Genomic DNA, 27,166 nt, shown 5'->3' with positions numbered 1-27,166 from the left:
ACTTTAAGCTCTGGAGTCTCTGCCAGGGAGCAGATGAATCGCTGGGGGCCAGGTAGTCGCCTTGTCCTCTTGACACATCTGTGACATGTGCAGGTGGGTAGTGAAAAGAACGGGCTGCACAACAAAGATACGTCTTCAGAAACTGCCCAATGCAACTCTGATTTTCAGGAAAACGGAGGCATTGTATGCTCTGAGTCACTTTTTAGTTAGTGGCTGGGAGCATCTCTGTAGAAAAGTGGGAGGAACCCCGTCCCCTGGTTATTTTCAGAGCAGAGAAAAGCTCAGATATCAAAAGTTTTATGTGCCCCCGCCCACCCCCACCCCCCAGAAGCCAGTGGGGCTGCTGGCTGTGTGTGGTCAGCTAATGAATCTAGGATGTTTTTTTGTAACTGCCAAGTTTTCCAACATACCATCTACTGGCCTCCTTCCAGGCCCAGGGCTTGGTTTGTTTTCGTGTCTAATAAAAGACTGTTCACCAAACCGCAAGGGGATGTGGCCTGTAGCCTTGACTTCCTGTGCTGAACTGTTGTGTGGCCGTGAATTTCTTGCTGCCCGACTGGCGCACACAAACCAAGGCGCTGCTAGACCAGGGTGGGAAGGACTTGGAAGGACCACCCACCTTAGAATCAAGTCCAACCCCCTGAAATGCAGGAACACATCATGCATCACAGAACATCTCATTTTAATTGAGAAGCTCTGCAAGTCAGTTTGATCTGTGCACCAGAAGCCGCCTTCTTCTGAATGAGACCCGCCGTCCATCAGTGTCGACACTGTTTTCTCTGAGTCGCAGCAGAGTTTCCCAGCTCTGGATTGGGAAGCACCTTGAGGGGCGGAGCCCGAGGAGGGCGGAGCCCGAGGAGGTTTGAGGGGCGGAGCCCGAGGAGGGCGGAGCTTGGGGAAGGGAGGGACGCCAGTGGGACATCGTGCCATTATGCAGTCTGCCTTCCAAAGTGACTATTTTCTCCAGATTTTGCTTGATCAGTTGTAATCTGAGGATATCTCCAGCCACCAGGTCCAGAATCCCTACTGGTAGCAGCTCAGGTGGAGCACTTTCACATGACCTATTAACAAGCGTGGTGTCGTGGTTAAGAGCAGGTGGATTCTAAACTGGAGAACCGGGTTTGATTCCCCACTCCTCCACCTGAATGGCAGAGGCTTATCTGGTGAACCAGATGTGTCTCCGTTCTCCTGCATTCCTATTGGGTGACCTTGGGTTAGTCACAGCTCTCTCTGAACTCTCTCAGCCACACCTACCACACAAGGTGTCTGTTGTGGGGGGAAGAAGGGGAAAAAAGTTTGTAAGCCACCTTGAGTCTCCTCACAGGAGAGAAAGTCAGGGTATAAAGCCAAACATCATCATCATCATCATCACCTCCTCCTCCTCCTCCAGTGACTACTGCCACAGCTGCTATTCAGGGGCTAGACCCTGTCAGATCAGCTTCACCCCATGGTGGAAACACCTATCCAGCCTTGACCTCCACCAGCACAGCGGCAGCCATGTCCCTTTGTGACTTCGCGTTCTCTTCCATCCCTGGATGAGCAAGGAGGTTTTTCTCAGCAGCAACAGCCCAGCCAGCGAGGAAAGGCTTAAGGAAAGGTAGCGGCCTTGCTGTGAAGAAGAGTTTGGATTTATACCCCCCTTTCTCTTTTGTAAGGAGACTCAAAGGGACTTACAATCTCCTTTCCCTTCCTTCCTCCACAACAAACACCCTGTGAGGTGGGTGCGGCTGAGAGAGTTCTGAGAAAACTGTGACTAGCCCAAGGTCACCCAGCTGGCATGTGTTGGAATGCACAGGCTAATCTAGTTCCCCAGATAAGCCTCCATAGCTCAAGTGGCAGAGCAGGGGATCAAGTCCGGTTCCCCCAGATTAGAGTGTACCTGCTCTTAACCACCACACCACGCTGAAGTCTCGTTGTTGAACAGTCCAGGGGCAGGGCGTCTGTCTTAATTTGGACTGCATTTTCTACATCAGCTGCTTTGGATTTTGTTTTCTGTCAAGTGAATTTTTCATCCCACCCTTCTTCCAGGTCTTCATTCTTTCCTCACAGCCCCCCTGTGAGACAGATTAGGGAGTGGGAGGAGTCCCGGATCGCCCCATAAGTATCATGCTTGCGGGGGAATTTGAACTCGGGTACCTCAGATTCTAGGTAAACAGGCATTCCTCAAGGACAGCTGACCTGTGGCTGCCCCCACATCAGACATCAGGGTAAGAGAGGAGTGAGCTAGGAGCGTTTCACCTCCAAGGTGTTTCAGCCAGCTCTGCAGTGTGTGTGTTTGTCTGTCTGTCTGTCTGTCTGTCTCTGTGTGTGTGTGTGGGCGTGTGTTTGTCTGACTCTTCTGGTGGCTAAATTGCACCCTCTTTTTATGTAGCCACGGCCAACTTGCAGATGTCTGCTGGGAATAATGTTAATATTGACAGTGTTTACAGTTTCCAGAAAACAAAGAAAGGAAGAAAAGGGGAAGTTGAAATATTTTCTATCATGAAATTTGACTTGATTCTGTTTTTATTTACGATGCTTCAATGATTCTTAAAATGTAGCTTAAAAGAATGCATTCTAAGATTTTTACGAGGTTATTACAATGATCATAATGTGTGATAATGGCGACCCAAAGAACCCCTGTTTCATGTGACAGTCGAATGTGGGCTTGCTCACGACTTCAATGGCAGAGTGACCATTTTGACTCATGAAGTAGAATTTTTGCTGACGATGCCCCACGGCTTAGAGACAGCGTTGTGGTGGTGGGCGTCCACGTGGACAGATCAGCTGAGAGGTGAGGCAAGCAGCCAGCCTTCATGCTCAGTGAAGAGGGCAGGAGGCATTTCACACTGTTGACTTCACCTGCTTCTCTGCAAGGCTGTGCTGCTAGCGGAGTCAGCAGGGCCCCCCCCACACACACACCTTGTCCAATGTGGAAAGCAGACCAATCCCCCTCCCTAAGGCCTCCGCCTGACCCAACCGAGGGAGGGAGGCGGCCGACCCTTTTTCCTCTTGGGACAAGCTGCGCTTGAGGAGGGATGTTATTTGTACCTGAAACCGGGCGCTCTGTGCTTTAATACTGTTAGGTTGATTGAACAGGAGGCTGAGATCTCAGAAATGGGTTCTTTCCCCTCCTCTAAGCTCTTCAGAGCCCATTCCAAGTATTTTGTCTTTCTAAGCAGGGCATGATTTGCACCCAGCGCCTTTGGCTCGTTCCCAAGTAGCACAATGTGGGTTCATGCAAAACAACCTACAGTTTCCTGTAATATCTGTACCTTTAAAGATATAGTAGTGTCAGGACAGAATGCACTTAATATGAGCGAAACACTTGCTGTCTATCCTTACCAACAACAGGGAGTGTTGTAGTGTCTGAAAGGATAGCCCATCTACTATTGCCTAGATCAGGGGTCTGCAACCTGCGGCTCTCCAGACGTTCATGGACTACAATTCCCATCAGCCCCTGCCACCATGGCCAATTGGCCATGGTGGCAGTGGATGATGGGAATTGTAGTCCATGAACATCTGGAGAGCGGCAGGTTGCAGACCCCTGGCCTAGATAATGGCTGCCCTAGATCAGTGATGGCGAACTTTTTCGAGACCGAGTGCCCAAATTGCAACCCCAAACCCACTTATTTATCACAAAGTGCCAACACGATAATTTAACCTGAATACTGAGGTTTTTGTTTAGAAAAAACGGTTGGCTCTGAGGCGTGCGTTACTCAGGAGTAAGCTTGGTGATAGTCGATGGCTTTGCTTTAAAGCAGTGGTTCCCAAACTTATTTGGCCTACCGCCCCCTTTCCAGAAAAAATATTACTTAGCGCCCCCTGGAAATTAATTTTTTAAAAATTTTAATAGCAATTAAACAGAAAGATATATGTATTAATGTTTCTACCTGTGGCCATCACTGCCCCCCTGGGTCGCTGCAGCACCCACCAGGGGGCGGTGGCGCCCACTTTGGGAATCACTGCTTTGAAGCAACCGTGCAACTCTTCCAACGGTGAATCATGACCCTAGGAGGGTTTACTCAGAAGCAAGCCCCATTGCCAGCAACCGAGCTTACTCCCAGGTAAAGGATTGTGCTTTAGTTTAACAGTGCTTAACAGGATTACCTACACTACTTCCCCAAAACTAGGCCTTCGGTTTAATGCTAATAATCGAGCCCAGTGGCCCAGGCCAGCCTAGATGTGTGTGTGTGTGGGGGGGGGGGGCAGTCTGTTTGTGTGTGCCCACAGAGAGGGCTCTGAGTGCCACCTCTGGCACCCATGCCATAGGTTCACCATCACTGCCCTAGATAATGGATGTCCCAGACTAGACAGGTCTTGGCCCTGCTCAGAAACTAAATGGATGGATGGGAGTCCACCAAGGAAGTCCAGCACTGCTACAAAGAGGAAGGCAAACTACCTCCTTTTGCCACTTGCCTTGAAAACCCTAGGAGGGGGTCACCCTCAGAGAGCTGCTACTGGGGTTGATTCCACACGATCCAAATATCCCAGATTAGCCAAGAAGTCCGCACGGTTTTTTGGTCCTAAAGTGGGTTTGCCCCATGATATTTCCCTCATCCTAGGCTTTTCAAAAACTGCTAAAATGATGATCTTTCCCCAAAATCCCATGTTGAATCGCTTCCATGCGAACGCCAAGGGATCAAAACCAATTTATTTTTCCCACCCTGCTGCCTGTTCTCCCCGCCTCACATCACGTCAGTCTCATTTCTGTTGAGTCGCAGCCCGCCCTTCCTGGAACATCCCCCAAGCAAGTGTTATGCCCTTTGACAGCTCTCCCAGGAGCCAGTCAAGCAAGGCCACGTGGGAAAGCACGAGTGCTCGCCCTGGTCCCGCTCACTCTCGCCAAGCACTAGCCGAGCCACAGCCTGGAGAGCCCAGCCCTGCCGTTCTGTGCTCACGTTCCCAACTGGATTCTGGGGGGGAGGGGTGGGGAAGCCCCTACCTGGCAAGATGCTCCCACCCTGTGACAGCCTCAAAGACCAGTCAAATGCTATTTGGTATTGTGTGTGTGTGTGTGTGTGTGTGTGTGTGAGAGTGAGAGAGAGAGAGAGAGAGAGAGAGAGAGAGTATGTGTCTCATGCTGTGTTTTCTTGCACACCTTTAAATGTGGATGGGACATAGTACTCTGAGCATGTGTGGCTTCATTTGCGTTGTAAAAACAACAACAAAAAAAGCCGGGCTCGTGTGAAAGAAATCGGAGTATTTCCTCCCAGTCTTAACTCCATTCCTTCACAGAAATGGGCACCCATAATACCAAATGTATAACTATTCTGTCCAGAATTGACCCAAGTGGTGCTCTCCACCAGATAATGGTTGGATAAACAGCTGCTGGGGCTGAAGGTTGCCTTCCTCCAGGTGGGGCCTGGAGATCTCCCGGAAATCCAGCTGATCTCCAGACTAGAGATCCTTTGGAGAAAATGGCTGCTTTGAAGCGTGAATTCTGCGGCACTAGGCCCTGCTGTGGGTCCTCCTCTCCCCTGACTCCAGACTCACTGGGGTTCATTCCCCGCAAATCCCCATGGGTTTCCCATCACGGAGTTGACATTTCTGGTATCAACAGATGTCCAACTGGAGCCTAAAGAGAAGCCAGACATTTCTTGTCCACTGCTGATCTTCAGTCACGTTTACATCACTGGGGAGGCTGCTTCGTTTCTGTGGGTGAACATTTACTGCGCTCCTCTCCTCTGCCTTTGAAGTGCTGCAGTCCCAGCTGTTTCACTCTGTGGTGCTTGGCTGTGCAGGCCGGTTGAATGACAAGGTGCTGAAATTTCCCATGGTTTCTGTCCTTGCTCCCCGGCACCTCTGCAGCCAACCAGAGCCCTGCTGTCTCAGCCGTCCGTCCGTGCGGCCCTGCTCCTGTCTTGCTGTGCATTCCAGTCTATGCACTGAACTGCTTTAACTGCTGTCTCCTCCAAAGGCTTTAACCCGCGTACATCCTTTTTGCCAAAACCATAATTATGTGTAGGGTTTATTGTGCTTGAGTCCTGATGATGGATCTAGTCACCTGGCACCTGCACCCCCATTTCTGCCAGGTTACGCAAGCCCTTTGGCAAGGCCTCTGTGAGCTTGCTTGCAGCTTCATTAGGTCACGTCTGAGCCACCCTAATTATTATCCACCCTAACAATCCTGCCTTCTTCCTTCCAGTGCCCAAGAAACTGCTGCATGAAACTCAGCCAAACCCCACAAGCTACCAGGGGGTTCCACAGACCCGTTTCCCACAACTGCCAAGAGAACCCGATCCAAACGTCATAGGAGACGGAACGTTTATCTCTGATGCCTCATCCTCCACTGCAGATCACATCCTTCCAGGTAGCCACCGTTATAGCAGTATTTGGCAAACAGTCTTGTCGGGGGCAAGGATGATCACGTCTTCCTGTAATTGACAGTGTCTGTGTGGAGGGGGCTGGGGTCACTTACATGCTCCGCTTCACCTGTCAATGATAGGCAGCCATTCCAGGTGGGAGTGGCAGGCATACTGCATTGGGGAGGTAGCTGCAATTTCGTGGCGGCCGCGACTGACCTAAACAGAATAATCTGTTCTGAGGGCCTGTCAGACTGTGTTTTAGTTTTACCTGTGACATTTCAAAAACCATCTCTCTCTCTAACAAAGCACTCCAAAGGGGATCATAATTTTTAATCCATTAAAACTCTACAGCAGCAGAGAAAATCGAGTACTAATAAAACCCAGTGCTCAGCTATCAGTGTTGCTTAACCAGCTGTGCTCTCCTGATCAGCACATAGTTTCCTAGAAGAGAAGACATTTCCTAACACAATCAGGAAGGGTAATATTTGCATCTTTAAAAAAATTATTCAAAAGATTTGTCCTAGAGAAGTGGCAGGCAGGGAAAGGGTTAGACAAGCAGCCAAGAAAGCCAGTGCAATTCTGGGATGCATCAATAAGAGTATCAAGGGATGTAATTGTACCACTCTATGCAGCATTGGTCAGACCTCACCTAGAGCCCTTTGGGGGTAGGGCGGTTTACCAAATCGAATCAATCAATCAATCAATCAATAAATAAATAGAGTACGGTGTTCAGTTCTGGGCACTGCAATTTAAGAAGGATATTGATAAGCTGGAACGTATCCAGGGGAGGGCAACTAAAATGGTCACAGGTCCAAGCCCTATGAAGAGAGGCTTAGGGAGCTGGGGAGGTTTAGTCTAGAGAAGCAAAGGTGAAGGGGGGACATGATAGCTATGTTTCAATATTTTAAGGGATGTCATGTCGAAGAGGGAGCAAGCTTGTTTTCTGCTGCCTCAGAGACTAGGACACAGAGTAATGGATTGAAGGCGCAGGAAAAGAGATTCCACATAAACATGAGGAAGAACTTTCTGACCACCAGGCCTGTTTGACAGTGGAATTCCCTGCCTCGGAGAGTGGTGGAGTCTCCTTCTTTGGAGGTTTTTAAATAGAGGCTGGATGAACATATGTCGGGAGTGCTTTGATTGTGGGTTCTTGCATGGCAGGGGGTTGGACTGGATGGCCCTTGGGGTCTCTTCCAACTGTATGATTCTATGAGCTCCACCTTCATCAACATCATCATCTCCCAAAGCTGCTTTTTCATAAAAAAAACAAGTGCTATTACAGCTATTTTGCATGTGATATCTAATTGAGCCCTGAGAATATTACACAGCAGAATGAGGTATCTGTAAGAACCCATTATGAAGGCATCATGTGGCATTCAGTCACTCACCTTCTTCCTTCGCCATGAAGAGGATAGGAAATCCAGGTCCTCTGATAAAGCCCAGCAAATGAACAAAACCCAACATGCTTCCCACAATGTCCGGCCACCGCGTTCTGTGGCATTTGAATTTTCACTGCCCCCTGCTAATATCAGTGCAGAAAGGACCAAGTTTCTTTGGAAGTCTGGTGACCAGACACGGAGGCCCAGGCCTTCCCCCGATGCCATCTCCTGGCAGTGGGATTCAGCATTTGCTCCAAACATGGAGATTTTATTTAGTCCTCCGTGAATCCCATTTTGAACCTGTCTGTGTCTGTGGGGTGGAATGGCTGGTGCACTTTATAGGCAATGTGCCTCACAATGTGCTCAAAGTTAACACCGCCCGATTAGCAGGAGCCAAACAGAGCTGGCCTCAGCTCAGAGGCTGGAGCTCAGTGGGGAACCAGGGGCTTGAAAGGCTTCATTCAACCTGCAGATTCTTTTCTCCCGCCTGTCTCAGTCCTGCAACGAGTCACTCAGCCTCCCTCGGCAGGGGCTGCCTAACAGTGTTTAGAAACAATTAACATTTTTGCGGCAGGCCTCAGCGGTGTCTGCAAACAGATCAAGGTACAATATGTTCTTGTGCCGCTGATCTGATCAGGGCTGAAGGAAGGAGCCGCCTTCTCCGCGACAGCCCTTGCACAAATGAAGCCCAATCACAAGCAGCCCCGGGACGAGGGAGCCGTGAAGGGATTTCCAGGCCCACCCACTCCTGCTCAGAGGCCAGGCCAGGCCAGGCGGGGAAGTGGGAGTGTTTGCCAGGTGTAGAGCAGGAATTACAGTCAGATGCAGGCAGGACTGCCCGTGACTTGGGGTGGGGGGAGGATGCTGCATTGAGTTAGGACAATTTTGCTGGGACCCACCTCCGATGAAGGCCCCTTTGATTGGTGACAAACAAAGCCCTCTGATTATACATTTGCCGTAACTCGGCTGGGTGTGTCTAACCAGTGACTTGGAAACACAGAGACGGGTAGACCTTGCTTTGCCAGCGAGCACAGTAGTCGCCTGGAGGGCTGTTTGAGTAGGCAGCTCAAGTCAAGCGGAGAAACTTCAGATGCCAGAATGGTTTCTGGGTGAGGACGTGCTTGTCCGCTCTGGGCTCTCCAGCCAGCCAGCCAGCCAGCGAGCGAGCGAGCATTGGCTCTGCTGGAGCGCAGGCCCAGAGTCAGTGGTGTGCGCTTTGTGTTCCAAGCAGAAAAGGAAAAAGGGAGGTCCGCTGCTACCTTTTATCCATTAGACACCCGGCCGTTGCTGCTCCCGGTGGATGAGAGGACCGTGGTCAGCAACACGATGGAGCCTGCGGGTACCGGCGCAGAGATGGAACTGCTAAGCAACATCCTGGCTGCATCTTCCTTCATCACAGGTAGGCCTTTTCTCACTTCTTCCACTCGCTGGATGATTTATTGCCTGAATCAGTGTACCTGAAGATGACACTCTTTTTCAAACCATCACCACCACCACCATCAGCACCGCCACTCCATCCTGCACTGTTTGACAATCATCCGTATCTGGTTTTTGTTCTTCCTTCTAAATGAATAGTGATGGGGGAATTTCTCCCTAGCTTGCTGCATTCCTCAAGTATGCAGAAAGAAAATACTCATTTGTAAATTTTAAATTGAGAAAGCACTTCCCTCCAGCATTACCCAGCAAACAAGAAATCCCCAGCTCCGAGCCCATGGACTTCTGGGAGTCCCGGAATGTGTGAGCCATGTGAGCCACGGCTAGTTAGAGGGCAGAAAACAGGGAGAGGAATTTTGCCTGCTCAGTTTATAAGAGAGGGAGGTCTGGGTTTGGCTGTGTGTTAATTCCCCCTCCCCTCTGCATTCCCCAGATGTTGTCAATGTGGAAATGCTCTTAAAACCTGTAAGCTGATAGTGTGGGGATATGTTCAGATGCATCAGAATGAGTTCGTGTGTGTCACTTTGCATGATTTGACTGCATTTATTAGAGATGCAACCACTTTCCTCTGCTATTGGTCACTTGCTGCTAGCACCAACAAATATTAAAAAAGAAAAAATCAGTTTGAGATTTTTTTTAGTTTTAGACTTACTACCTCATGTCTCTGTGTTTTCAGAGTTTGCCCATTAACCTAACTAATCTAATGAGCTAGGTTTTTGTGATAGCTGCTTCATAGATGATGATGATGACTATACATGTGCTGCTACATATAGGTCTCAAGCAAGAGGCTTGTTTATGTGTAAACTCTGTGTACATCTAATGCTGGATGGGGACCATCGCTACAGAAATCAGTTTCCCTGGAGAAAATGGCTGCTTTGAAAGGTGGGCTGTACGGCACTACACCCGCTGAGGCCCCTCTCCTCCTGATGCCGCATCCTCCCAAGGTTTATCTGCAAATCTCCAGGAAATTCCCAATCCTGAGTTGGCATCTGAGTCTCTGCCTCCTCTGCACAGGAGCAGTGTCGATTGGAGGGTTGCCAGGCAACCAGCAGGAGGGTGGTCGGCTGCAGTACTGGGTGCAGCATTAAATTACTTCTGTTAAAAACAAAAGTTACATAGGTAACTCTAGGAATCTTTGGAAACTCTATAGTAAAACCATGAAGTTTCTAGCGATTTCTAGAGCTACCCCATGTCCTCTCTGGTGGTGTTGTTTTTTTAAACCAGAGGTCATGTGACATGCAGTTGGAACAATTTTTATTTAAATCATTTTGCCTCTCAGCAAACAGTAGACAATAAGAACTGGGTGCAGGGGATTCCCCACCCTAACTTTGGGCTTTTATTGGACTTACCTGATCTTCCTTATAAGTTTTTGTTCTGAAGTTTAGGCCAAGGTAAACTTGATGGGGGTTAATATCCCCTTTTGATTCTGAAGATCAAAGGCTTCCTCATTGTGGAAGCAAGTTCTCTGCCCTGTAATTTGGGAAATGACGGGCACATGGGTCCCGCCTCTGCTAGAACATTTGGCTTCTCTTGAGCTGAAGTGTAAAAATTAGCTTCACTGTTGATGCTACTTGTAATTTCATATTGATATCTTGTTGGATAAATGTTTCCTAAGGCCACAGCTTTGATCTTTCATCTGTTTTTCTTGCACAGAGTATTTCAGTTTTTTAGCCTCTATGTTTATTTAGGAAAATCTCTCCCAGCAGGAAAGTATTGGTCTAATAGATCTGTGTAGATTCTGGCTGACCCAAATTTACCTCACGGTAAACGCGCAGGGAGTTATTTTCTGTTTTGTTTGGCATCCCCTCTCTGACTCTTCTCCTTTATGTGTGTGTTTTAAAATCTATTGTTAAAAGCTAGTTTTAATGGGGTTTTTTTTGTTTGCAATCCAGAGGATCCTAAGTTGGGTGGGTAGATGGCATAAAAATGTTTTAAAGTAAAATAAATAATAAATAAAATAGAGAGGAACCCTGCTCTTCAGTCATTACACCCCTGAGTGAGGAAAATCCCAGATGCCCTGATTCTACTGGGTGCTTTAATACACTGAGGAGTATGCATTCAGTGAAAGCCAAACCAACCCTCCCCCACTCCAAAAACCTTTTATCCATATTTTGGGTTTTTTATCCTTCGCCCTTCCAATGGCAGTTATGTAAGGGAGCCCAAAAGTGTATCTGGAATAATGTTGGATTTTTTTCACCATCATTCCAGACCCTTGGCCCTGTTGCCATCAAAAGGGAAAACCCCCTCTCCCTCTTCCCTCCCTCCCTCCCTTCCCTGATGGCGGCTGGGTCTTGGAGCCGAATGATGGCCTCTGTTCAGCCCAGCATTCAGCTCTGTGCCACTGCCAAAGTCCGTGTGGTCTTGGAGGCAGCAGACAGCGCGGAGCTAGATGGTGGGCCCCCTGGATCCCCCATTCAGCTCTGTGCTGCTGCCGTCTCTGACCCCCATGAGGCCTGGGCTCAAAGATACTTCTGTATTGCTGCCTCCGAGCCCACGTGGATTTTGAAGGCAGCTGGGATTTCTCAGATTCAGGTTTAATTGACCGGGGAAATGTTGAATTCCTGAAGAAAAGCCAATATGGGGATTCAGCTTTCTTGGGCTTTAAAAAAAATTCTGGGACTATTATTTATTTATTTATTTTATTGAATTTGTATACCGCCCTCCCTTGACGGACTCAGAGTAGTGTCCAACAATCATATATCTCACATTCAAAATCAGCTAAAAACAATCAATCCCCACTAATTAAAGAACCATAATTGCATACATTACACAGATTTCAGATGGCATCCGAAGTCCCCCCTTCCCCTTCCTTGTGCCCACGGAGGCCAGATGTTTATTATATAGCAGGTTTTTGATATTATCCCGGCTGGCCGAATGCCTGGTGGAACAGGTCAGTTTTACAGGCCCTGCGGAAACTCTGTATGTCCCGCAGGGCTCTGATCTCACCTGGGAGCCTGTTCCACCAGGTAGGGGCCAGGCCCTCATAGGCCCTGGCCCCTCTTAGAGGCCTACCGGATCACTTTGGGGCCAGGGATCACCAGCAGGCACTCCTCCGAAGAGCGGAGGGGCTTAGCAGGACGATACAGGGAGAGACGGTCCCATAGATATGCTGGTCCAAGGCCATGGATGGCTTTAAAGGTCAGGACCAGGACTTTAAACATGACCCGGTACTTGATCGGCAGCCAGTGCAGTTGATACAGGACCAGTGTGATCCTGTCCCTGATTGTTGTCCCCAAGAGGAGCCTGTCTGCTGCATTTTGCACGAGTTTCAATTTCTGGATCATGGCTAAACGTCAGCCCGCGTAGACCTAAACCTAAACCTCCCAAAATGCCAAACAAAACTCTGTACACCCCCACTGTCCCTATGATGAGGATGATGAGGATGAAGCAAGAAACATCCAGTACAGACAAAATCAGCAATTTCGTTCAGACCAAAGGCATTTCTACCAAAGCCTCAACACAAAGATCAATGTTGAAAGCAAAAAACCAGAGAAAAATGCAACACTTCAGTTTTGGAAAGATCTGTGGGAAAATGAGAAAGATTACAACAGTAAAGGAAGCATGATGGATAAAGACTTTGCAGAGATGTTGAAGCCCAAGGAAACAAATTGCAAGGCTGGAAATAACAACTGATATGATAACAAATAGGAAGGCAAGAGAGTGAAAATTGGATGGCACCGGGACCTTGATCAATTGCATAACTTCTGGCTCAAATACCTAACCAGTTTGCACCCGGCAATGGCCAAGCAGTTCAACGAAGCCATGCAAAATGGTGAAATTGATCAATAGCTAACAACTGGGAAGACATACTTGATTCTAGAAAGATCCAGCCGAAAGGAACAGCCCTGGAAACTACAGGCCAATAACACGCATGTTTACCCACGATGCTCAAACTGCTCGCCAGCATAATAGCGGACTAATGCTTATCATGGACTACTTGGGAAACTAAATAGCATCCTGCCCAGTGGAGCAAAAAGAGAACAAAAGAAGGAGCAGAGGTACGTAAAAGATCAACTCCTGATAGATAAAATGACAATGGAGAACTGCAAAGTCGAAGGAACAAAATTCGCATATGGTCTTGATCGATTACAGAGAAGGCATTTGACTCACTGCCCCATAGATTGGATCATGAAATGCTTGGAAATAAGTTTGGCATCAGCAAAACATTCGAGTATTTCGCTGAAAAGCTGACGAGAGTGGAGAAACTGAACTGGCAGTCCGGAAATGAAAACTTGGGAACCAAGTCAACATTAAGCTGAGGAATTTTCAGGTATGATTCACTGCCTCAGTTTTACTATTTTATCATTGAAGCATGATCCCACTAACAGTAATTTTAAAGAAAACAAAGTTGGGACTATCAAATGGCCAAAGAGACTCGGAAAAAATCTCACATTTGCTTTGTACATGGATGATTTAGAAGAGCTGTATGGGAAATCAGACCTGAGAAAATCTAGTCCATGCTAAAGTGAAAAGAGCATACAGTCTGAATATTCCCAGCTGAAAAGACGATTTCCGATGGAGTTTAGATCTGGAAAAGTACACTACTGTGGCAATAAAGAGGGGCAAGATCCTGCCAAGAGTGATGGGATTGAAATGCCTGATGGCCAACTCATCCAAAGTGCAACCAAGAGGCGGCTTATATAAATACATGAGGCATTTTGTAGTTGGATAACATCAAGCCGCGGGCCCAAGTGAAGACTGTCAGTGACAGTGTAGAGAGTACACCCAGGAGGGTCCAAGGAAAGATTTCTGAAATCTAAATTAAACGAAGCGGGAATACACACCAAGACCATCAAAGGAGCCTGGAGGCCCACACCCATGCTCAAGGTACACTGCAGGAATCATCCAACTGGACTGGGAAACAGGCTAAGTTGGGAAGCATTGGATAGAAAAAGCTTCGGAAGCTTATGAAAATGCACCATGCCTTGCACACGCGCAGTGATACTGATACATTATACCTTCCAGGAGATCTGGAGGCAGAGGCTTACTTTTAAGGTACAATGCTAAACAGTGGAAGAGGAGAAGCATGCACTGGCGATTATGCATGAGAGGAAGAGAGTCAAAGAACAGAGCATTGATTGAAGTGAAGAACAGACATTTGCTGCAAGCCCAGAAATACCAGAAACAAGAATACAGAAAAATGTGATTAAAATAGGGACTGAAAGCTGGCACAACAAAGCACTGCACGGCCAATTTCTGGAGAAAATCCAAAGAGACAAGGTGGATACTTGAAAAGACTTGGCTGTGGTTAACAACTGGAACTCTGAAAAAGGAAACTGAATCCCTGATGTTAGCTGCCCAAGAGCAAACCATTAGAACAAATTCGATCAAGGCCAAAATCGAAAAATCCTCAGATGATGCAAAATGCAGATTGTGCAAAGAAGCTGATGAAGCTGTAGATCATGTCCTCAGCTGCTGCAAAAAGATTGCCCAGACTGAGTAAAAACAGACACAACTCGGTGGCCAAGATGATCCACTGGAATTTATGCAAGAATTACAACATAAGAACAGCTAAGAACTGGTGGGAACATAGTCTGGAGAAAGTAATGGAAAATGAGAAGGTCAAGATCCTGTGGGACTTTCGCATCCAAACGGACAAAGTGTAAGTGTTGAAACACAATACACCAGACATCACCGTGATCGAGGACAAGAAAGTGATCATCATCGATATAGCAATTTAGCTCGTTCATCTCGTTGTATGGCTGTAGTCAGTTCATTCTGTGTTTGGATGGCCCTGATGCCCTCGCGCTGGCGTTGTAAATCCATTTTTGATTGATCCAGTACTTTGTCATGAACTGTCAGATTCTGCTGGAACTGTCGACGCAACGCTTCTCTTTCGCGATCCAACTCCTGTTTGGATTTCTAGATTTACTTCGTGAGATTCCCATTGCAGGTTTTCGCGTTCCCTCTTGGAGTTAGCGTTCGCGCTCCCAAGCCAAGTTTGGCTTCACTGCCTTGTAGAGGCCACTTCATCGTCCCAACTTTCCTTCGAGGGGCATTGTAGGAGCAGGTCAGGGTCAGGATTAAGTTCCACCTCAGAATGAGGACTTCTTGCCCGATTCCTCCGACCCGCTCCCTGGAGCTCTTCCATCCGTTCACTTGCTCCCAGCTCCTGGAACCCTTGAGTTTAAAATATGGAACCCTCTACCACCGATCCTTGATCAATTTCGCATCATTGCATTTCCAGCCTCAGCCCGTAGTCTTAGAGATAGCGCCCAGGTACTATACCACTGCTACTCCCTTGGGGATATCATCAAAGTACTTGTCTAGGAATCTCCCTTAGATTCCTAGGTATCCATATGGATAGTTTATCCAGTCCCAGTTCCTCAGGGACTACAAAAGTTGCATTTAGGGTTTGTAATCCCACTTTTCGTTAGCCGGAGGGAAATGAGCAGTGCGGCAAGAGCCCGATCCATGGATAATGCATAAGCGTTCCCTTGCATCTCCACTGTGATCAGACCCACCTTGTTCATGTGAAACAAGGAGCAAACTTATACTGTCTCCTAGGTCTGGGAGAGAGTCACCAGAGAAATCGGCCCATCTCCATCTCCTAGATCCCACCGAATCTGGAAGAGGAAGGCCAGGGAAGCCCTCTATAGGGGACTATCATTGCCTTCCACATGATCAAAAGCATTCTCAATCTCTGCATGTCGAAACACCAGAGATCCCGCCCGATGTAACAGTAAAGGTTAAGAAGTGATTCCTGTCACTTAATGTAAGGAATTCCAAAGAGCAGAAATAAAAGGCTTTTGGATGCAAGACCGTTTATTCAGACATCTTAGAAAGCACACACACACGACATGACAGGAATGAGACCTCCCGCCCAAACTTCAGGTTATAACGTACTCAATCCCTTCCCCCCTCCCTGGGCCATCCAGGCCCATCTCATGGGAACGGAATGCTCATCTTGGACAGCAAGATAAGCCGTCCACCAAGGTTGTTGCCGCCCGGTCTGAGCCCTTAGCCCGGCTGGAGGCATTCCGTCAAGGCCAGCTGGCTGGGAGAGAACCAGGCAGAACTGCCATCCTTACAGCTGGATGATCTGGACAGAAAAACAAGAAAACTGATGACAATCCACTACTCATTACACCCGCGTAGTGATGTTGACAGACAGACTTTACCTACCCAGAAAATCAGGAGGTAGAGGGCTTCTGCAAGTGAAGCAAACGGTGGAAGAAGAGAAACATGTGAAAAACAGTGAAGAACCAACATTGATGGAAGTCAACAGCAGAAAACTGCTCAAAGTGCAAAAGACAAAGAGTGAATACCGTATAAATACAGTGCAAAGCAGAAGAGAAAATTGGCAAAAGAAGGCTCTCCATGGACAGATCCTAGAAAAAATTGAGGACAAATTGACAAGGAAAAGTACAGTTGCTTGGCTCACCGTGGAACTTTGAAAAGGGGGGACGGCAACAGCTTGATTCTTGCAGCTCAAGAACAAGCAGCTTCGAGACAAACGCCATCAAAGTAAGAATTAGAAAGAGTTGACTACAGATCCCAAGTCTGAGGACTCTACAAGGAAGCAGATGGGAATAATAGATCACATGCCAAGCTGCAGGAAGAGGATCAGCATGCAGACCCAGACTACAAGCAGAGGCATAATACTGTTGCTCAGATGATTCACTGGAACTTGTGCCACTGGCTACCATCTGCCTGTGACAAAGAACTGGTGGAATTACAAACCTGAAAAAGTCACTGAAAATGAACACGTAAAACTACTCTGGGACTTCCGAATTCAGACTGACAAAGTTTTGGAACACAATACTCCTGACCTCACCTTGTGAAGAAAAAGAAAGTGTGGATAGTCGATGTTGCAATACCTGGTGATGACAGAATTGATGAGAAGCAACTGGAAAAACTTACACGATACAAGGATTTCCACGATACTTACACGATTTAAGGATTGAACTACAAAGACTCTGGCACAAACCAGTAAAGGTGGTCCCAGTGGTGATCGGCACACTGGGTGCAGTGCCTGAAGACCTTGGACTGCACTTAAAAACAATCGGCGCTGACAAAATCACCATATGTCAGCTGCAAAAGGCCACCCTACTCGGCTCTGCACGCATTATTCGCTGATACATCACACAGTCCTAGATGCTTGGGAAGTGTCCGACGTGTGATGCAATACAAAATCCAGCATATTGATCTTGTTTGCTGTGTATAACTGTTTTTGTATTATAATAATAATAATGATGATGATGATGATGATGATGATAATAAATTGCATTTGCAGCTAAGCCTACTGTGGATTCCAGACATTTGCACAGGGCCATCCCTTGGCTACTGGATGAGAGATTGTGTTTTCCAGTTCATGCTGTGAGAGAAATAGGGAAGTTTCCCTCAGTTTAATAACTATGGCAGCTGCCTTTGATTTAGCTTACAGACCTGTTTTACAGTTGTGTGTCCATCTGGAATCTGAGTGTCTGGAGGAAAATGGTTGTCTCTGAGCAGGCCTAGGAGAGCCCTAGTAGAGGGCTGGTTTTCACTGTCAGTTCGACCACCCCCACCCCCCCACCCCACCCCACCCCCCCACCCCACCCCACCCCACCCCACCCCACCCCATCATCATCATCATCATCATCATCATCATCATCATCATCATCATCATCATCATCATCATCATCATCCACCTTTATTGGCACTGAGAAACACCACATGGTTGTAAATAAGTAGATAAAAAGGCAGAATAAAATGAAAGAATATCTATGTCATCAATAAAGAAGGAATTTTAATTTAAATGCATTTTAATTAGATCGGATTAGGTTTTAATTATTATAACTGTTTAACTGTTTTTATTGTTTTTATTGTTTAAGTGTTTTAATTGTTTAGTTGTTTATTAAACAGATTTTATGTACACACACACAATATTAGAATCGTAGAGCAGCACAAGACCCCAAGGCCCAGCCAGCCCGACCCCCTGCCACGCCAGAAGACACAACCAGAGCACTCCTGACAGATGGCCACTGTTCTGCCCCCCAAGTGAATCTGTTTTTGGTGCCCTGTGCTTGGCTATGATCAGAGTGGGGGAGACACAAGCCAGGTCCAACAGTTGAAACAATAGGTTTATGACTTAGGAGAATGAAGACCCTGACTCCGCCCTTGGGTCTGTCTAAATCAGAGTACTTGCTTTTCTTGAGCAGATTTGAAGCTGTAGACTGTGTCTTCTGTTGGCTGCTTTCGAGAAAGTCCACTGTGCCTTGCTTCCTTTCAGTTCTTTCAGTCTTTGGTTCTAATTGCTGTTAACCTTAACTTGTGCTCTATATATCACCATAGACTACCATGGACCACCATATACATCACGTCACAGATATTACAGTCTCCAGCTACTCTTGGCATCTTGCTCAGACTGACTGGCTAGAGCTAAAACAGGGGATTGCTGGGTAAAGAAGGAAGACTGCCTCTTGGGTAATGTCTTAAAGGGGCAGAGACTAACTAAAATTCCCTCCCTCAGAAGACTCTACAATGAACTAAAGCAGGGGTCTGCAACCTGCGGCTCTCCAGATGTTCACAGACTACAAATCCCATCAGCCCCTGCCAGTTGGCCATGGCCAACTGGCAGGGGCTGATGGGATTTAACAATCTATGAACACCTGGAGAGCTCACTGGAGTTACAGACAGAACTAAGCTCCCATGCTAACTATGGGGAGAGTGAAGCTTAATGGAGAAATAACAAAAGTCTCTGTGTGGGCATGACAGCCATCCAGCCTCTCTTTAAAAACCTCCAAGGAAGGAGAATCCACCACGTATTCGAACAGCTCTGACCGTCAGGAAGTTCTTCCTAATGTTTAGGTGGAATCTCTTTTCCTTCTCCTTGAACCCATGACTCCTGGTCCCGGTCTCTGCAGCAGCAGAAAACCATCTTCCGAACTTGAGCTCGTTGTTGCTGAGCAGGGTTGGCAGTATTGGGAAATGTGGGTGGAGCTTGGGGAGGGGAGGGGAGCCCATTTTCCACAGTGGCCGTTTTCTCCAGGGGCATCGGTCCCTACATGGCCTGGAGATCAGTTGTCATCCCAGGAGGTCTCCAGCTACCACCTGGAGGTTGAGAACCCTCCCTTCAGGACAGACTAAAAGAAAACTTCTTCACACGAAGCATAATTAACCTCTGGTGCTCAGTGTCACAAGATGCCTCCATGGCCCAGCTTAGAGAGCTTTAAAATAAACATCGGCCTATTCAGAGAGAGCTCGTGGGGCAATCAATAGGGATTAAATGGTGCTTTCCTGTTCAGAAGCAGTGAACCATTAACTGACTTTGTGCCTGGCCTGTGTGAGCTTCCTGGGGGCATCGGACTGTGGGAAATGGCTGGCTGGCCTAGATTGGCTTCCAGTCTGCACAGCAGCAGGGTTCTCTCTGTGCTGCCGGCTTCCTAGAAATGATGAGTTCCAAGATGGAGAGAAGATTTGCCTTTAGGCAATTTACATGCATCTTTTTGACTAGCTGCAAATTCCTTCCACAGCCAGGTGAGGGTTCGAACTTGATTTCTGAGACCCGCCTAGGTGAACACTCTGACCACTGCCGTGTGCTGGCTCTCAACAAAAGTGGTTTGAATCTATCACTTTAGGGCCATTACATAAACTTAAACTGTTGACCTCTCCCCCCAAAGTTGCTGATGCAGAGCGTTAGGACCAGGTAAAATGTTGCAGCCAATAAGTATGTTTAAAGTACCAGATGTCCTGGCATTTTCGCACCAAGGAGTGTGAAACTTAAAAAACAGAATTTCCATGTTGCTTATAGACTCATCACTTTGAGTTGGTCTGTTTGCTGATAGGATTAACAGGGGCCGTTTTTTCACTTTCGAAATGCCCCATGGCATATCTGGGGAGCGTACCTGCTGCGGGGCTTCTCACCCTGCTTGTAGCTCCCCACAGCTGCCCGGCTCTTTCCTTCGCTCGAGTCAGGGCTGGTGCAGGAATCCCCATCTGGTTCCCCACTACTCCGGGGCTTTCCCATGAGCACCGCGAGCTCTTCCGCAGTCTCTTCTATGCACGCGTGGGCAGCCTCCGTTTCCTGCATTCGGATTGGCTGAATCTTGCCCCATTCCCCCTACCCACTTTCAGTACTTAAAAAAAAATTAAAAACAGAACGCAGGCAGGTGCTGAGAATCGGCACGCTCCCCCCGCCCCCTCTGAAATCCTTGCTGGTTGGAGAGAATCATCAGCTTTCCCCCCTTTAAACTTCTCACGCATGCAGCAGGGGCCACGGCCATCCCCGCCACCGCAAACACCTCGCCTTGGCATCACCTGATTCTCTTAGCCCGATGGGGCCGGGCCCGGAACTGGCGAGGTGGGAAAAATGGTTCTGCACCGTGGTGGAAGCCACGGGAGCAACAAAGGGGCATTTCAAAAGGACCACAACCTTTGCAGTTCTGGAAATCCATGAGCAAAATGATACCATTAGGGCAAAAGCATTGTAGGCCAGCACTTGGCAGTACCAGGAGCCGTGCAGAACTTCTGGCTGTGTCGGGACATTCCCCGGGCCAACAGAGGAGCCATTTTGCTGTGCAAAACCTGGCCAGGGAGATTTGCTACTCCTGTGCAGTGTCTGTCACCTCTTGAGAGGACTTTCAACCTCCCCACTCTCTTGCACTGTTGGGTGACGTATAGATGCTTCTGAAACGCCATGAGCTGTCACTCCACGTAGAACCAGCATGGTGTAGTGGACAGAGTGGGGGATGAGGACTGTGAGTGACCCAGGTTTGAATCCCCACTTCTACCATGGAAGCTCACTGGGTAAATCTGGGGCCATCACAAGCTCTCAGTCTGGCCTTCCTAACAGGGTTGTTGTTGTGAGAGAACAGAGGAAGGGAGAATGATATTCTATGCCGCTTTGAATCCCAGTTGGAGAGAAAAGCTGGGAGTAAATGAATGCAAAAATAAAATGCCTTCGTGCCCCCACAAGTCCAGGTTTGGAGAGATCAGCTGTTCCCTGAGATCCATTCACTCTTCTACCGTTCCCCAGCGGTGGGGCTTTCCAGTGATTTCTGAGAAGACGGCAGATTTTCAGAATGAGCTGCGTGCTAGCAGTGGAGCGTTAGTGGTCTTAGGACAGGAACTTCCATGCTGAGAGCCTTCGATTCTTTTTGCTAATGTGCCAGCTGAGAGTAGAGTGTCTGGCAGATGTATTTATTTATTTATCAAAGATGACGGAGATATAATGGGAATAATAGCATTGGCCCGGAGGCATTTCCTGGGGAAGTCGTGGCTTTGGGTGAAAATAACTCTCTCTGTAGAGGCAAGGGATTTATTTGTAGCCCATGTGCTCTGCATTGTATCCCAGCTGCAATGGCCCCCCTGCTTCTTGTCTGTCGCGTGCAATCTCCTTCATCTACGCAGCACGTGGATCTGACATGCGCTGCCAGGGCCAGCTAGTGCTGCAGCTAGTGCTGGCCTCATTTTGTCTTAGAGTAATCAGAGTTCTCAAGGAGGTGATGCGGAGGCTGCAAAGATCAGTAGAAACTAAACCACGGACCACACAGAAGCCCCAAAAAAGCACACTCTGCTTTGCAGGTAGAAGAAGAGGAGAAGAGTTTGGATTTATACCCCCTCCTTTCTCCTCTAGAAGGAGACTCATGGTGGCCGACAAGCTCCTTCCCCTTCCTCTCCCCACAACAGACACCTTGTGAGGCAGGTGTGGCTGAGAGTGTTCTGAATAAACTGTGACTAGCCCAAGGTCACCCAGCAGGAATGTAGGAGAGCGGAAACACATCTGGTTCACCAGAGAAGCCTCTGCCACTCAGGTGGAGGAGTGGAGAATCAAACCCAGCTCTCTAAATTAGAATCCACCGGCTCTTAACCACTACACCACACTGACCCGGTAAGGGGGCCCATCGCCATGTGGGGCCTGGAGATCTCCCAGAATATGGTTGCCAACCTCTGTGAGCCCCTAGGAGGGGGAGGGTGGTCTAGAAATTTAATAACTGGATAAACAGATGGCGACTGGAGATCTCCTGCTACTACAAACTGATCTCCAGACAGAGCAGGGAATCAAACCCGGTTCCTCCAGATTAGAATGCAGCTGAACCACTTCGCCACTGCTGTATGGGACAATGAGCATAGCAGGCAGGGTTACCAACTCCGGGTTGGGACATTCTTAGGCAGGGCGGATATGAAACCATAGAGCGCCCACCCTCCAAAGCAGCCATTTTCTCCAGAGACACCGACCTCTTTGCTCCACAGGCCAGTCGCCCTTCTGGGAAGGTTGCAGGCACCCCCTGCAGGCTGGCAGCCTGAGACCAGAGTTCGTGGAGTGACTTGTGTGCAGATGTTAAGATGATCACACTCGCCATAGTTTCGTTAAACCACGGTTGGGAGTGAGCCAGCAAGAGATTCCTGGATCCCTTCTGGGCAGTGCTGGACCTCTTTGCTCGTTGTTCACAGCCAGCATCTGAAAAGGTCTTGCTTCCCAGCGCAGGCCTGGAGGTGCAGAGGACTCTTTGTGTCTGTACAGCCAGAGGCTCTTCTGATCCCTCTTCTGGAACCTCAGGGTCCGGCAGCCCCATACGTTAAAGATGCCTAGTCGCTTTTATTCCAAATGAAAAGTGTTTATTTGTGCAAGGATTGTATGATGCAGCGGGTTTGGTGTTGTCTGTTCTGGAATGCATCGCTCTGCTTTGGAAGACTTGCATGAACTCATATCTTGTGTTGGGGAATGTCTCCACCGCCTCTCCTTTCAGCCTGGCCTTTGTTGTGTCAGGAGAGTCTTTGTTTCATGCTCTTTTGCCCCACCTTCGTTTCCATTTGAATGCCTTTGAGGGCCTGGGTCAGCGGGAGCTTCAGTGGAGCCCGGCTGGAGCTGTGAGGGTCTGGGCCTCAGCAGCGCTGACTCTGGGAGTGTGTTTTTGGAAACGCTCTGGGCAGTCACATGACTTGTATGTGGGGTTGTCAAATTCCAGGTGGGACCTGGAGATTTCAAGTTGTTACAGTTGATCTCCATGCAATAGAAATCAGTTCCCCTGGAGAAAATGGCAACTCTGGATGGCCTCTATGGCATTAAACTCTGGCGAGGTCCCTCCTCTTCACAAGCCCCACCCTCTCAGGCCCCACCCCCAAATCCCCAGGAATTTCCCAACCTGGACTTGGCAGCTCTAATTCTGTGTCTCAGTTCAGTTAGCAAGACAACAACACAACATGCATGTAGCCCTTTCACCATCTGTTATTGATTAGTAGGGGTATCCTGCCCCCCCATGGTAGACCTCTTGAGACTTGTACCAAATCCATTGCAGCAAGGGAAAGGCATGTTTGTACTCCTCAGCCTAAGATAGTAACTTCCAAAGACCTTATTCTGAACTCTTAGTACCAAATGTAAGAACATAAGAACGTACGAACTAGCCTGCTGGATCAGACCAGAGTCCATCTAGTCCAGCACTCTGCTACTCACAGTGGCCCACCAGGTGCCTTTGGGAGCTCATGTGCAGGATGTGAAAGCAATGGCCTTCTGCGGCTGTTGCTCCCGAGCACCTGGTCTGCTAAGGCATTTGCAATCTCAGATCAAGGAGGATCAAGATTGGTAGCCATAGACTGACTTCTCCTCCATAAATCTGTCCAAGCCCCTTTTAAAGCTATCCAGGTGAGTGGCCATCACCACCTCCTGTGGCAGCATATTCCAAACACCAATCACACGTTGCATGAAGAAGTGTTTCCTTTTATTAGTCCTAATTCTTCCCCCCAGCATTTTCAATGAATGCCCCCTGGTTCTAGTATTGTGAGAGAGGAAAATGTCTCTCTGTCAACATTTTCTACCCCATGCATCATTTTATAGACTTCAATCATATCCCCCCTCAGACGTCTCCTCTCCAAACTAAAGAGTCCCAAACGCTGCAGCCTCTCCTCATAAGGAAGGTGCTCTGGTCCCTCAATCACCCTCGTTGCCCTTCTCTGCATTTTTTCTATCTCTTCGATATCCTTTTTGAGATGTGGCGACCAGAACTGAACACAGGACTCCAAGTGCGGTAGCACCACTGTAGACTTAACACCATGTGGTCAGACCCTGTAAAGTGATTGCTTTCAAGGATAACAAGTGCCTTCATAGTATGACAAATAAAGGACAAGGACATGGTGGGGACGACTGACAGATATCGAGTGTTTTGGAGTGGACTTCCTTGCGGTGCTAAAGCTAGAACTGTCTGGAGACAGGATTAGCCTCTGTCTGCAGGACCTTTTCTGAGGTAGCCCCAGAACTGTGGAATGCCTTCCCTTTGGATCTTTTAATGGACTCCTTTTTTAAATCTTTCCAAAAGCAGCTGGAAATGTTTCTTTTTAGCTCTGCCTTTGATTGACTTGTAGCTTGCTGGGTTTCACTGGATTGTTTAATTTAATTCCTGGTCGGCTTTTATTGTCACCTGTTTAGTTATGTTTTGTCTTCCTGCACCTTGTTTCCTGGGGGATGAGGCCACAAGTTAATAGGCTGGCTGGTGTGGGTTTTCCAGGCTATGTGACTATGGTCTGGTAGTTTTATTCTCCTAACGTTTCACCTGCTCCTGTGGCTGGCATCTTCAGAGGAATGTCACAGTGCTTCTCTCTGTGGCAAAGTGTGGAGTAATTTGTGTAGTTGGATCACTCCACACTCTGCCATGGAGAGAAACACTTCTCACCGTGAAATGTCTCTGAAGATGCCAGCCACAGATGCCGGCAAAACGTTAGAAGCAAAAAATACCAGACCGTGGCCTCGCAGCACAGTAAACCCACAGCAGCCAGTGGATTCTGGTCGTGAAAGCCTTTGGCAACGCAGTCAATAGCTGCTTCAGGATGGCCGGGTCTTCAGAGAAGGAGCATCGCTCAGCAGGTGAGTCGCCAACTCTGGGCTGGGAAATTCCTAGAGTTTTGGGGATGGAGAATGGGGAGGGCAGGGTTTGGGGGGGGATGATGCCGCGGGGAACTGACCTCTGTCATCTGGCAGTCAGTTGTCATTCCAGGAGAGCTCCAGGCCCCACCTTAATAAGCCGGGTGACTCCTGCAGAGCACCAGAGAGGCCTCGTGGCTGAGCTTGTTCCTGTTGGGACCAGGCCTGTCAGTATCTTGATGTCTTGCTGTGTGTGATTTGCAATTGTTTTCCTGTTTCCCTCTTCCCTTCCTAGTAATCTCCTGTTAGCAATCTCCTGGCGCCAGCCCATCTTCAAAGAGGTGTGAAAGGTTCCCAGGTCCTTTGTAGCTTTGTAGTAGAAACTGTAGTGGACATTTGGTGTGGGGCGAAACGGGGGTTCCCAGAAACGGGGGGGATTAAAAGATATAAGTCCTGGATCTGAGCTCTCTAGCTCAGATCCTGCTATACATTGTTACTCTTCGCATCACCTGGAATAAACTGCTTTTGGACTTTCCTACCATCTCTGTTATTTCCACGTTCGAGAATCTGACACTAAGCAGGATCTACAGGTTTGACTCGGATCCATGGCCGGCAAGGATGGAGCTACAGGTGGGTCCCCGGCTGGCAAACCTGATGTGGGAATGGGGCAAGTTCCAGACAAGGACGAGATGCCCCGCAACCCGGACTTAGGAGACAAGGAGAAGGATGCTCCCGTCCCCGACCTACACGATCCTCACTTGGGTGCTGCGCGAAGCACCAGTGGTGAGGAGAGCATGGGATTGCCCTACTCTTGGGCCCCCTCTCGGCGGCTGTGCTGGGGGGCCAAGGCAGCTGGGCGTTGTGAGTCCACTTGGCTCACACAACCCATGGACCAGGACATTTACTCATAGTGGGACCCGGTGGCGCAAAGCGAGTGGTCGCGGGTGCAGGTCCAGGCATGGGCACGGGCCCCTGAGAGAGGTGTGGTGGCCTGGCAGCGGGAGCGAGACAAGATGCGGCAGGAGATACACTTCCTATGGCGCAACATGGAACTCCTCCTGGCCCGTGCCAAGGCAGCAGAGCGGGACCGCCAGGATCCGCCGCAGCTGCCGCAGCCTCTGGAGGGAGAGCAACCGGTGCCTTGACCCCCAACGACGTGCTGCTGGGGCCCCCGGGGCCAGCTGGGCCACAGCCACCGCAGCCCCCACGGCAGTGCTTGAAGCCCCATTTCGACCAGACGACGGAGACGCTACCCTACTTCCTCGTGCAAGTCGAAGCACATATGGAGAGGTGTGGTGGTGACTACGAGGATGAGATCGAGCAAGTACATGAGATGGGGGTCCTCTTAGAGGGGCTTTACAAAGGCTGGGCCGCAGAGTTGTGTTCCTTCCCCCGCTTCATGTTAGCACTGTGGCAGCAGTTCGAGAATCTGTTCGAGGAAGAGAAGGCCCGGGCCAGATTGTGACAAATCAGGCAAGGGTCCCAATCCATGAGTGAGTACGTCTCAGAGTTCTGCCAGCTAGCTGGGGTGGTCCAGGATTGGCCAGAGCAGGTGAAGATTCACTTCATCCGAGAGGGGCTTCACCCAGAGGTGGCACAGTAGGCCATGGTGACTATGGAGTCGACCTCCCTGGCGGGGTGGTACACGCAGGCAGGTGAGGCAGAGGTCCATCTGCGCAGAGTGCAGCTACTGGAACAGCTTCTCCCCGTCCCCTGTCGGGGGGCACCTCTCCGGCTCGCGGTGGCAAGGAGGCTGGGGAATCTCTTTACGCACGGCTGTGATGGCTGGGACTTTGCCTGAGGTTGCTTGGTGGAGAAAGGGAGAGCTTTCTAAAGTAGCATTTGTGTGTGTCCCTATATGCAAGAAATCAAACCCGTCTCTCCTGCCAGTGAATTTTGGTGCAGCCTTGAGAAGGCTGGGAATGACTAAGGGCCCAGAGAGAAAGTCCCCGTTCAAGAAGGGTTCAGGACTACAAGTGGAGCCACACAAGGCGAGTTCGGCCTCTGAAGCGCGCCCGATGCCAGGTCCCTTCTAAGGGCGGGGAACTGAGGGTGAGTGTAACCAATGGCCCATTCCTTCTTTCTGTGACTGTGTCAAATCAGACTTGTGGGACTAGTGTGCAGACGCAGGCACTCGTTGACTCGGGTTGCACCCGCTGCCTAATTCAGCTGTCCCTAGTGGACCGGTTGGGGCTGCAGTGGGTTCCCCTACGCTGCCCCATCCTGTTTGAGCACATGGACGGGGGTATGTTGTGGGGCGCACCGGCCACGCATCGGACAGAACCTGT

The 27,166-nt window shown here is 48.9% G+C and overlaps 1 protein-coding gene across 8 annotated transcripts in view; it reads left to right on the top strand.

The window, feature by feature from the left end:
* LOC125435696 (protein eva-1 homolog C-like) overlaps positions 1–27,166 on the top strand; it is a 330,938-nt gene that overhangs the window by 271,493 nt on the left and 32,279 nt on the right. For 6 of the 8 annotated variants that reach the window (XR_007244905.1, XM_048502064.1, XM_048502025.1 and 3 more), the window contains 2 exons: positions 6,128–6,292; positions 8,898–9,065. Coding sequence is in view for 7 of the 8 variants with exons in the window: in XM_048502064.1 (XP_048358021.1) it covers positions 6,128–6,292; positions 8,898–9,065 (333 nt within the window). In the remaining variant the exon portion in view is untranslated. The remainder of the gene's footprint in view (positions 1–6,127; positions 6,293–8,897; positions 9,066–27,166) is intronic. The other 2 variants (XM_048502016.1, XM_048502052.1) reach the window with 2 other exon arrangements.

Source organism: Sphaerodactylus townsendi, linkage group LG01 (assembly GCF_021028975.2).
Source record: "Sphaerodactylus townsendi isolate TG3544 linkage group LG01, MPM_Stown_v2.3, whole genome shotgun sequence".
NCBI lineage: Eukaryota > Metazoa > Chordata > Lepidosauria > Squamata > Sphaerodactylidae > Sphaerodactylus > Sphaerodactylus townsendi.
This window is presented reverse-complemented; position numbering and strand designations above follow the sequence as displayed.